At 43.6% G+C, this 12500-nt stretch overlaps 2 protein-coding genes across 8 annotated transcripts in view; both read right to left on the reverse strand.

Annotated features, from left to right (window-relative positions):
• Positions 1 to 5772, reverse strand: part of LOC112249358 (activin receptor type-1B) — a 54089-nt gene extending 48317 nt beyond the window's left edge. Inside the window, exon 1 of the mRNA XM_042299636.1 lies at positions 5445 to 5772. Coding sequence (XP_042155570.1) covers positions 5445 to 5508 — 64 coding nt within the window. The 5' untranslated portion in view covers positions 5509 to 5772. The remainder of the gene's footprint in view (positions 1 to 5444) is intronic.
• Positions 5773 to 6934: 1162 nt separating this feature from the next.
• The window catches only part of LOC112216362 (serine/threonine-protein kinase receptor R3), a 26447-nt gene continuing 20881 nt past the window's right edge, over positions 6935 to 12500 (reverse strand). For 6 of the 7 annotated variants that reach the window (XM_042299641.1, XM_042299640.1, XM_042299638.1 and 3 more), the window contains 2 exons: positions 9559 to 9689; positions 6935 to 8787 (listed from right to left, as the gene is read on the reverse strand). In XM_042299641.1, coding sequence (XP_042155575.1) covers positions 8608 to 8787; positions 9559 to 9689 — 311 coding nt within the window. In that variant the 3' untranslated portion in view covers positions 6935 to 8607. Of the gene's footprint in view, positions 8788 to 9481; positions 9690 to 12500 lie in introns of all 7 variants that reach the window. The other variant, XM_042299642.1, reaches the window with a different exon arrangement.

Consider the following 12500-nt stretch of genomic DNA (forward strand, 5'->3'; position numbering starts at 1 on the left):
GAGGCATGACGATCCTGTGAGTAAATTGAGTCACAGACCAGACCCCCAGGGCCTACAGTAGCCCAACAACTTTTCCTTTTAACCGCACTAGCTAGACTACTTCTGGTACCATCTGGTTTCAGCTTTGCCATGGCATAATCCATTATGTGGTGTGAAACTGTGGCCCCAGACAGAGCCGAGTGGGCCCCTCTTCATAAAGCAGCCCAGCTGGACAAACCCTTCATGCCCAGTCTGTCTGCTTGGCCTGAGAAACCAACCTCCTCTGCTCTCACTGGTACTAGAGGACTACATTACACTGGAGTGTGACATTTGGCTAACCCAGTCAAATGGTCAACTCCGGTACATCCCAGCCGGTCCTAGATATACTTTCGCATAGAGTCTCAACCCTGTAGTCTAGGCTGCTTTCACCTCTACCCAGCTCACTTCAACACAGCCTATTTGAAAATACTCAAATGTGAGCAATCAAAGTGCACCATGTCCTCATCTAAAAACCATCCGGTCAAGGGGGGAATGCAATGTTGCTCTCTGCTTCTTGGAAGTTGAATGAGTCACTTAAGGTTATTGACATTGGCAGATCTGGGTAACTTTCTCAGTCTCTCCATTTTAAAATGTTTTTGTCAGTGGCAAGTTGCAACGGGAAGATTGTTTATTTATCAGGATCCCCCTTAGCCGATGGTGACAGCTAGTCAGTTACACATACACACAACAACTAGGTCGCATGGGAAAGGGGGATACCTAGTCAGTTACACATACACACAACAACTAGGTCGCATGGGAAAGGGGGATACCTAGTCAGTTACACATACACACAACAACTAGGTCGCATGGGAAAGGGGGATACCTAGTCAGTTACTCATACACACAACAACTAGGTCGCATGGGAAAGGGGGATACCTAGTCAGTTACACATACACACAACAACTAGGTCGCATGGGAAAGGGGGATACCTAGTCAGTTACACATACACACAACAACTAGGTCGCATGGGAAAGGGGGATACCTAGTCAGTTACACATACACACAACAACTAGGTCGCATGGGAAAGGGGGATACCTAGTCAGTTACACATACACACAACAACTAGGTCGCATGGGAAAGGGGGATACCTAGTCAGTTACACATACACACAACAACTAGGTCGCATGGGAAAGGGGGATACCTAGTCAGTTACACATACACACAACAACTAGGTCGCATGGGAAAGGGGGATACCTAGTCAGTTACACATACACACAACAACTAGGTCGCATGGGAAAGGGGGATACCTAGTCAGTTACACATACACACAACAACTAGGTCGCATGGGAAAGGGGGATACCTAGTCAGTTACACATACACACAACAACTAGGTCGCATGGGAAAGGGGGATACCTAGTCAGTTACACATACACACAACAACTAGGTCGCATGGGAAAGGGGGATACCTAGTCAGTTACACATACACACAACAACTAGGTCGCATGGGAAAAAAGCACTCACAAACTTCTACAGATGCACAATCGAGAGCATCCTGGCGGGCTGTATCACCGCCTGGTATGGCAACTGCACCGCCCTCAACCGTAAGGCTCTCCAGAGGGTAGTGAGGTCTGCACAACGCATCACCGGGGGCAAACTACCTGCCCTCCAGGACACCTACACCACCCGATGCTACAGGAAGGCCATAAAGATCATCAAGGACATCAACCACCCGAGCCACTGCCTGTTCACCCCGCTGCCATCCAGAAGGCGAGGTCAGTACAGGTGCATCAAAGCTGGGACCGAGAGACTGAAAAACAGCTTCTATCTCAAGGCCATCAGACTGTTAAACAGCCACCACTAACATTGAGTGTCTACTGCCAACACACTGTCAATGACACTGACTCTACTCCAGCCACTTTAATCATGGGAATTGATGGGAAATGATGCAAATATATCACTAGCCACTTTAAACAATGCTACCTTATATAATGTTACTTACCCTACATTGTTCATCTCATATGCATACGTTGATACTGTACTCTATATCATCGACTGCATCCTTATGTAATACATGTATCACTAGCCACTTTAACTATGCCACTTGGTTTACATACTTATCTCATATGTATATACTGTACTCGATATCATCTACTGTATCTTGCCTATGCTGCTCTGTACCATCACTCATTCATATATCCTTATGTACATATTCTTTATCCCCTTACACTGTGTATGACAGTAGTTTTTTTTGGAATTGTTAGTTAGATTACTTGCTCGTTATTACTGCATTGTCGGAACTAGAAGCACAAGCATTTCGCTACACTCGCATTAACATCTGCTAACCATGTGTATGTGACAAATAAAATTTGATTTGATTTGATTTGAAAGGGGGATACCTAGTCAGTTTTACAACTGAAATGCATCTTTGGGGTTTAACCCAACTGAATCAGAGAGATGGGGGGGGCTGCCATAATTGACATCCATGTCTTCATCTCCCGGGAAACAGTGGGTTAACTGCGTTGCTCAGGGGAAGATCAGATTACCTTGTCAGGTCAGGGATTCGATCCAGCAACCTTTCGGTTACTGGTCCAACGTTCTAAACACTAGGCTACGTGCCGCTCAGGGGAGAGGCGCTGTGCCGTGAGGTGTTGCTTTATTTGTTTTGTGAAACGGGGTTTGCTGTTCACTTGCACTATATGAGATGGAAGGTTCCACACACACTCATGGCTCTGTATAATACTGTACGCTTCCTTCAATTGGTTCTGGACCTGGGGACTGTGAAAGACCCCTGGTGGCATAAGTGTGTGTAAGTTGACTATGCGAACAATTTGGAATTTCCAACACAATGTTCCTTATAAAAACAAGAAGTGAAACAGTCAGCCTCGCCTCAACTCTTAACCAGGTGAGTGACACCCCTAGTATTAATATCAGCCCTCCGATTACGATGAAGAGCAAGACGTGTGGCTCTATTCTGGGCCAGCTGCTGCTTAACTAGGTCTTTATTTGTAGCACTAGACCACATAACTGGACAATCATCAAGACAAAACTAGAGCCTGCAGGACTTGCTCTGCTTTTATGACTCCACAAAGCATCTCTTTACTATGGACACACCTCTCCCCATCTTAACAATCATTGATTCTGTATGTTTTGACCATGACACTTTACAATCTAAGGTAACAAAGTAATTTCTTCTCCTCAACAGCCACACATTGTATTTGAATACACCATTCATTACCAGATTCAGACGAGGTCTAAAACTGAATAAATAACTTGTACCAAATACAATGCTCTTAGTTTTAGAGATGTTCAGGACCAGTTTATTACTGGCCACCCATTCCAAAACAGACTGCAACTCTTTGTTAAGGGTTTCAGTGACTTCATTAGCTGTGGTTGCTGATGTGTATATGGTTGAATCATCAGCATACATGGACACACATGCTTTGTTTAATGCCAGTGGCAGGTCATTGGTAACAATAGAAGAGAGTAGAGGGCCTAGAGAGCTGCCTTGCAGTACACCACACTTTACATGTTTAACATTAGAGAAGCTTCCATTGAAGAATCACTTCGGGGTTCTATTAGATAGATTGCTATATCGTGAATACAGAGCTGAGGGTGAAAAGCCATAACACAGGTTCTCAACAACAGGTTATGGTCAACAATGTCAAAGGCTACACTGATATATAACAGTACAGCTCACATAATTTGGCTTCCCTCCAGGCCCGAGGACAAAGATTTTCCTCTAGGCTCAAATTAAAGAAATGACAGATAGGAGTGGCTATAGAGTCAGCTGCCATCGTCAGTAACTTTCCATCTAAGTTGTCAATGCCAGGAGGTTTGTCATAATTGATCAATAATCATTTCTCCACCTCTCCCACACTAGTTCACCCCTCTTTCGTGATATCCAATTATGATCTTCTCTCATCGCTGCAACTCCCCAGCGGGCTTGGGAGAGGCGAAGGTCGAGTGATGCGTCATCCGAAATAAGACACGCCAAACAGCGCTTCGCAACGCCTGCTCGCTTAACCCGGAAGCCAGCCGCACCAATGTGTCGGAGGAAACACCATTCAACTGACAATCAAAGGCAACCTGCAGGCTCCCACTCCGCCGCAAGGAGTCACTAGAGCATGATGAGCCAAGTAAAGACCCCCCCCCCCGGCCAAACTTCCCCTAACCCAGATGACGCTGGTCCAATTGCACACCGCCCTATTGGACTCCAGGTAGCAGGCCAGTTGTGACACAGCCTTGGAATGAACCTGGGTCTGTAGTGACACCTCAAGCACTGATGCAGTGCCTTAGACTGCTGCATCACGCAGGAGGCCACAAAATTCTAACTTGCAATGTCTTTCCATATAGAGAAGAAAATATCACAGAGGAAAATAACACACACTCCCAGCCCTTCTCTACAATGCCTCAAGTGGAACAATAATGTTCAAATGATGTTGAATCTGAAATAAACTTCACCCTCTCTCAACAGTTGAAAAAAAAGTGACAGTCTGGCTTTTTCAGTAAGTTTAACACAACCAGGCTGTGTAACCAACAACACAAACACGTCTAGCTAGTAGCTATATAGACTAAAGACACCATATGCCAAATTCCCGCTGTGTGTGTGTGTGGGAGGGGGGGGGGCTGGAGCCTGAAAAGACCCCCATTCGCCACATTTCCATCACAAAGAACCCAGACTTCTGTCTGGGTCGGCTGAATGGACGGCTGGTGTCGCACCACTGCCAGTACACTTGGCTAGCGTAGTGGTGGTCACAAAACAGTAACCATTTATTTACACACACAAAATAGTACCCCCTCTGAGGAATAAATTGTCTGGATTCCTGTATCCAGTTATTGGTTGAAGGATATACATTATTTCAGTTGAGACAGCTATTAGAGACACATGCAATCATAAAAAGCTCTGAACGCGTGACTATGGGTCTTGTTACATGCGGAAGAGCCCCCCTCGAGCCTATTCTAATCACCGGCCGCCAGGCGATTGTTTAGTAAACACCAACGCATAACACCGCCGCTCACAGATAACTGTAGCGTTAACGTCAGAGACGTGTGGCTTCTTTTCAAGACATAAACATGAAGCAATGTTAAAATGCACAGACTACATTGTTAGCCTGGTCCCTTTGTGCACACCTGGTTAGCAAACTAGCCAAGCAGCTACAGTAGCTCGAAACAGACGCAAACATGTTTTGTTAGCGAGCTACATCGACTCACTCACACACTAAATCACATTTTCTATTTATATAACCAGCTAAGCAAACCTGATGCGTGGATTACAGAAATACACGTGACATGTTTCACCGGCCGTGTTATTCAACGAGTTTAACAAGTAGTACTAGCTATAATGTGTTTGCGGTTTACAAACCCTAGACAGGCAGCGCCATGATGATCGACAGGCGATGCCAGCCAAGCCATTCTCCCTCTCAAACAAACAAAACATACACGAAGACAAAAGCCAAAGGGGCCAAACGTAAAACCATTTCACTTACCATCACCGATGGTTACTAACCCGAACAGGACCAGTAACGTGAGAATGATTTGTTTTAAAGCCATTTCATCAGCATTCCCATCGCATTCAGAGTGTGGTATTGTAAACACCACCGTCAGACCTAAACACACCACAAACCATACAGCCACCGCCAGACAGACAACCAGCCAGGCGAAGTCTTCTTCTTTGGGTTTTATGGAGAACTACAAGCAAAAAGGTGTATTGTCGCCTCCAAACGTGTGGGATGAAAATAAAAGACAAAAAGCCAGGCGAAGTGATGCGGACAGCGTAGTTAATTAAATGGGTGTGTATTCGGTTTTAAAGGGGTGCGCTCTTTCTGATTCCAGCCCCTTTATTATGGTAGACCCGACGCTAGAATGATTGGATTGTCTGTGATGCAAATTAATATTCTGACTGCTCTGAATGATTTTTGATCATTTCTACACGATTTAACAATTCGTGGTATAGGATTCAGATATATTGCCTGACTGGAATATTTGTCACATATTTGTCACATGTCACATGTATCAGGTCACTTACTGTATCTTTTAGTAGTATTTTAGGTTATTTGCCATCATGATGAAAAAGCCACTGTGAAAAAAAAACACATTTTGGGCAAGTACATATTAGAAGATTTAGTGAAAGATAATTTAGTCAAATTGAGATAGTTTACACTTTAATGGGCTCCCAAGTGGCGCAGTGGTCTGAGGCACTGCATCTCAGTGCTAGAGGCTGTCACTACAGACCCTGATTTGATTCCAGGCTGTATCACAACCGGCCATGATTGGGAGTCCCATAGGGACTACCCCGTTTGGCCGGGGTAGGACGTCATTGTAAATAAAAATGTGTTCTTAACTGACTTGCCTAGTTAATTAAATAACATCAACATGGTCAGGCTCATCAGGGATGCATTTGGCAGAATGGTATAGCTCTCTCTCTTGCTGCTGTTATCACCTGGCACTTTGCTAGTGCTCTCTGTTCTGCCCTGAAGTCTAATAGTGTCTGCTTGGTCTCTATAGACAGCAGTTGTATATCAAGCTGTCCCAATTAATCTGCTAATTTCTTCATTAATCTGCTAATTTCTTCTAGCGTGCGCACACACACACATGTCTGCTGGTCAAATCCTCCTTCTATCAAAGCCAGCCAAGCCATTTGGAATTGGACAGGGAGGAAGACATGAGAGGGGCTCAGCTCACTCTCTCTCTCAAAAGGAGAGTGGCGCTTGGCCTTTGATACTTGAACAACCCCCTTCTACGGTGTTAAAAATAACCAGCTCTTAATCTGACTGCATGGCCAGACAGACAGACTGCGGCATGGAGCGTATTATCTCTCTGGAGTTTGGTCAACACCAGCCAGACAGATAGAGTAACACACACACCCACACCCACACAGGCTGAAGAATCAATATTGTAGATGAATGGACAGATAGACTGGAATCCATTTCCGTCCACACTCACACAGTGTTCTAAGCTCATGTTGAATAGACACAGATTAACTTTGAAAACCTTTACTTGTCTTCTCTTTGTGGAAATAAAAGGAGAGCCTCCAGACATAATAGAAACATGTGCTGGTCAAATTAGACCTGCTTCTTCCACACTTCACTAACTCCACACTTTGGCATTTTCTAACTAGGTCAAAACAGAAAACATCTGGGAGAGAAATGCCTCTCTCATTGTAACACAAAGAGATACAAACACGGTCACACACACATGTATGCAGGCACTCACACACACACACATATATATATATATATATATATATATACACACAGTAAGAGTATTTGTTTATGTTTGAGGAGGAGGAGCAGGAGTTTGTCCCATTCACATAAGTAAATATACAATAAGTCTGGGTGAAATAGTCTGGGTGTATTGTCCTTCTGAAATGTGATTGACAGATCTAAAATATCTGCTGATAGCTCCTTGTAGAGTGGCATCCTGCCCCGGCAATTAAGACGGATATAAAACCTGGCATTCACAGTGCCAACTGACACTTAAAAAGTAACATCTGAATAGAACAAATTCAAATCAAAGACAAAGTGAATATGCAAAAAAGAGGCAGATTTTGAGAATATTTTTGGATTGTTTTGGATTGTAGGCCAATGCTGAAAAACATAGCTGAAGACTACTCCTCTGAACCAAAGGGATCATTCATTTGAGTCAAAGATTATCTATATCGTGTCTGGTGCCCTCTGGTGGACAATTAGGCCCTTTTTCCCGAACAGCATAACAACTAATCTTTTAGTTGCCTAATTCAAATGTAATTTCAGAGTGAGGTGAGCAGCATACAAACACATTTCAACCATTTTTAGTAGGTTAATAAACATGTATCTATGGATAAATTAAATACCCTGTAATCGATGTAATGTTTTTTAATTCCCTTAATGTTGAATGGCAGTGATGATAATGATAGTATTTCTACACTGAAAGTATTGCATATATCATTTCAGATAAAATAGAAATACATAAATATCATAATATACATAGGTACTTTAACGTTGAGCAGCTTTTACAGTAAATCCAACGCTGGTGAAAGATACATTATTCTATTGCTAGATACAACTAATTCATTAGCTCTGGGCTTATACTACGATCATGAGTAACACATTATCAGGGTACTGTTTATGGTCAGCTCTAAAGGCTTCCAGGATATACAAAATCAATGAATATGTATAGATTCTGTATAGTGCATCAAAACAAATAAGGCACTAGCAAGACATTAACGGCCGCTTGTAATGATCATTCTGATCATACATCACAAGGCCTCACAGATCCAAAGGCAGCATGTCCATCCCCAAAGTATCACAGGATAAGGCTATAACAAGGACCAAACTCTGATGATCTCTCAATCCTGTGGGCCGCTTGGAGAAAATCATGTCCAATGTTCCTATGGAAGTCCTTTCAGTAAACTCTTCAAAAATCCAAGTCCTTATTTGTCGATGCTTATGCTTGTCCCATCCAGATCTCGCCAAAGTAATATGCCGAGGCAAATACATACAATTCTTCTATCGTATTCCTGATGAAATGATCCAGGCAGTATACGGAAGGTTGGTGAGGGCCTTTTAGGAAGAGGCACCAAAAATATGGGACACTGAGAGTCTTACATAGTAGCAAAGGATATAGATCAGCCCTAATGTTGGTGTGCTGGTTGTAGTCTTATGTTAAGGTCTAGACGTCCTGCTTGTAGTCTGGAGTTGAGGCCTGCAGATCCATTTTGAGTTTCTCTGTGGGGTAGCCATGGTCCTGGTCCAGCTTGGAGAGGGTCTTCCTGACACGGAGAGCTGTTAGGCGGGCTGGAGGGCTCTGGAACCAACACTCCTTCATTATCTTGGTAATGGAAGACAGGATCTGTACACATAGAAAGAGAGAGACCCACCATAAAATCACACTGTTCTATCACTGTACGTACAGTAGAAAGTCACTATTGATGGTGTGTGTGCGCGTGTCTATACACTGACTGTACAAAACATTAGAAACACCACTCCCTTTTGCCCTCAGAACAGCCTCAATTTGTCAGGGCATGGACAACAAGGTGTGGAACGCCTTCCACAGGGATGCTGGCCCATGTTGACTCTACAAGGTGTCGAAAGCATTCCACAGGGATGCTGGCCCATGTTGACTCCAGTACTTCCCACAGTTGTATCAAATTGGCTGGATGTCTTTTGGGTGGAGAACCATTCTTGATAAACACAAGAAACTGTTGAGGGTAAAAACCCAGCAGAATTGCAGCTCTTGACATTCTCAAACCGGTGCGCCTGGCACCTACTACCATACCTGGTTCAAAGGCACTTCAATCTTTTGTCTTGAATGGCACACATACAAAATCCATGTCTTGTCTCAAGGCTTAAAAATCCTTCGTTAACCTGTCTCCTCCCGTTCATATACGCATGTAAGCATTTTGCTACACTGTCAGCATTTCGCTACACTCACAATAACATCTGCTAACCATGTATATGTGACCAATAAAATTTGATTTTGATTTGATTAAAGTCGATTTATCAAGTGACATCAATAAGGGATCATAGGTTTCACCTGGATTCACCTGGTCAGACTGTCATGGAAAGATCCGGAGTTCCTAATGTTTTGTACACTCAGAGTATGTGCATCTGTGTGTCTCACCGGGTGAGAGTGCAGCCTGTTGTGCATACTGGGTCTTTGCTTGTCCAAACACACCACCTTCTTCATCTCCTCAAAGCTGGGGTCAGAGGGCACCATGTCAAAGAAGGGCGGACGGTACTCTTCCACTATCCCTGGAACAACAAACACAATCACCCCTGAGGAACATGTTACATATACAGTCAGTACCAGTATATCTACGTCTTCATTCCAAAGGAGTCAGCCAACATTCTATCTTACATAATGATGACTGAGGTGGCAAGGATTTGGTGGGAAAACTACAGACACTGTGACACTACAGACACTGTGACACTACAGGAACCATGACACTACAGACATCACGATACAACAAACATAATGACACTACAGACACTGTGACACTACAGACATCACGATACAACAAACATCATGACACTACAGACACCATGACACTACAGACATCACGATACAACAAACATAATGACACTACAGACACCGTGACACTACAGACATCACGATACAACAAACATAATGACACTACAGACACCATGACACTACAGACATCATGACACTACAGACATCATGACACTACAGACACCATGACACAACAGACACCATGACATTACAGACACCATGAACTACAGACACCATGACACTACAGACACCATGACATTACAGACACCATGAACTACAGACACCATGACACTACAGACACCATGACACTACAGACATCATGACACTACAGACATCATGACACTACAGACACCATGACACAACAGACACCATGACACAACAGACACCATGGCACAGACACCATGACACCATGACACTACATACAACAGACACCATGACACAACAGACACCATGGCACTACAGACACCATGACACCATGACACTACATACAACAGACACCATGACACAACAGACACCATGACACCATGACAATACAGACACCATGACACTACATATGACACAACAGACACAACAGACACCATGACAATACAGACACCATGACACTACATATGACACAACAGACACCATGACACAACAGACACCATGACACAACAGACACCATGACACCATGACACTACATATAACAGACACCATGACACTACAGACACCATGACACCACAACACTACATACAACAGACACCATGGCACAACAGACACCATGACACTACAGACACCATGACACTATAGACACCATGACACTACAGACATCATGACACTACAGACACCATGACACAACAGACACCATGACACAATAGACACCATGACACGCCAAACACCATGACACTACATACACCATGGCACTACAGACACCATGACACTACAGACACCATGACATTACAGACACCATGACATTACAGACACCATGACATTACAGACACAATGACACTACAGACACCATGACATTACAGACACCATGACATTACAGACACCATGACACTACAGACACCATGACACTACAGACACCATGACATTACAAACACCATGACATTACAGACACCATGACATTACAGACACCATGACACTACAGACACCATGACATTACAGACACCATGACATTACAGACACCATGACATTACAGACACCATGACATTACAGACACCATGACATTACAGACACCATGACACTACAGACACCATGACACTACAGACACCATGACATTACAGACACCATGACACTCAGTGACATTGGAATAACAATCAAGATTCCAAGACAGACAAAACAGAAATGAGATAGAGTGATGATCTTCTCTCGGTTTAGATTTGGGTTGTACAGGTGAAGTCGGAAGTTACACCTCAGCCAAATACATTTAAACTCACTTTTCCACAATTCCTGACATTTAATCCTAGTAAAAATTCCCTGCCTTAGGTCAGTTAGGATCACCACTTTATTTAAAGAATGTGAAATGTCAGAGTAATTCTAGAGAGAATTATTTATTTCAGCTTTTATTTCTTTCATCACATTCCTAGTGGGTCAGAAGTTTACATAAACTCAATTAATATTTGGTAGCATTGCCTTTAAATTGTTTAACTTGGGTCAAATGTTTCGGGTAGCCTTCCACAAGCTTCTCACAATAAGTTGGGTGAATTTTGGCCTATTCCTCCTGACAGAGCTGGTGTAACTGAGTCAGGTTTGTAGGCCTCCTTAATCGCACACGCTTTTTCAGTTCTGCCCACAAATGTTCTATGGGATTGAGGTCAGGGCTTTGTGATGGCCACTCCAATACCTTGACTTTGTCCTTAAGCCATTTTGCCCCAACCTCGGTAGTATGCTTGGGGTCATTGTCCATTTGGAAGACCCATTTGCTACCAAGCTTTAACTCCTGACTGATGTCTTGAGATGTTGCTTCAATATATCCACATAATTGTCCTGCCTCATGATGCCATCTATTTTGTGAGATGCACCAGTTCCTCCTGCAGCAAAGCACCCCCAGAACATGATGCTGCCAACCCCGTGCTTCATGGTTGGGATGGTGATCTTCAGCTTGCAAACCTCCCCCTTTTTCCTCCAAACATAACGATGGTCATTATGGCCAAACAGTTCTATTTTTGTTTCATCAGACCAGAGGACATTTCTCCAAAAAGTATGATCTTTGTCCCCATGTGCAGTTGCAAACCGTAGTCTGGCTTTTTTATGGCGGTTTTGGAGCAGTGGCTTCTACCTTGCTGAGCGGCCTTTCAGGTTATGTTGATGTAGGACTCGTTTTTACTGTGGATATATAGAGGCTTTTGTACCTGTTTCCTTCAGCATCTTCAGAAGGTCATTTGCTGTTCTGGGATTGATTTGCACTTTTTGCACCAAAGTACGTTCATCTCTAGGAGACAGATCGCGTCTCCTTCCTGAGTGGTATGACGGCTGCGTGGTCCCATGGTGTTTATACCTGCGTACTATTGTTTGTACAGATGAACATGGTACCTTCAGGCGTTTGGAAATTGCTCCCAAGGATGAACCAGACT

This window comes from Oncorhynchus tshawytscha, linkage group LG16 (genome assembly GCF_018296145.1).
Source record: "Oncorhynchus tshawytscha isolate Ot180627B linkage group LG16, Otsh_v2.0, whole genome shotgun sequence".
In the NCBI taxonomy this organism is placed as follows: Eukaryota; Metazoa; Chordata; class Actinopteri; order Salmoniformes; family Salmonidae; genus Oncorhynchus; species Oncorhynchus tshawytscha.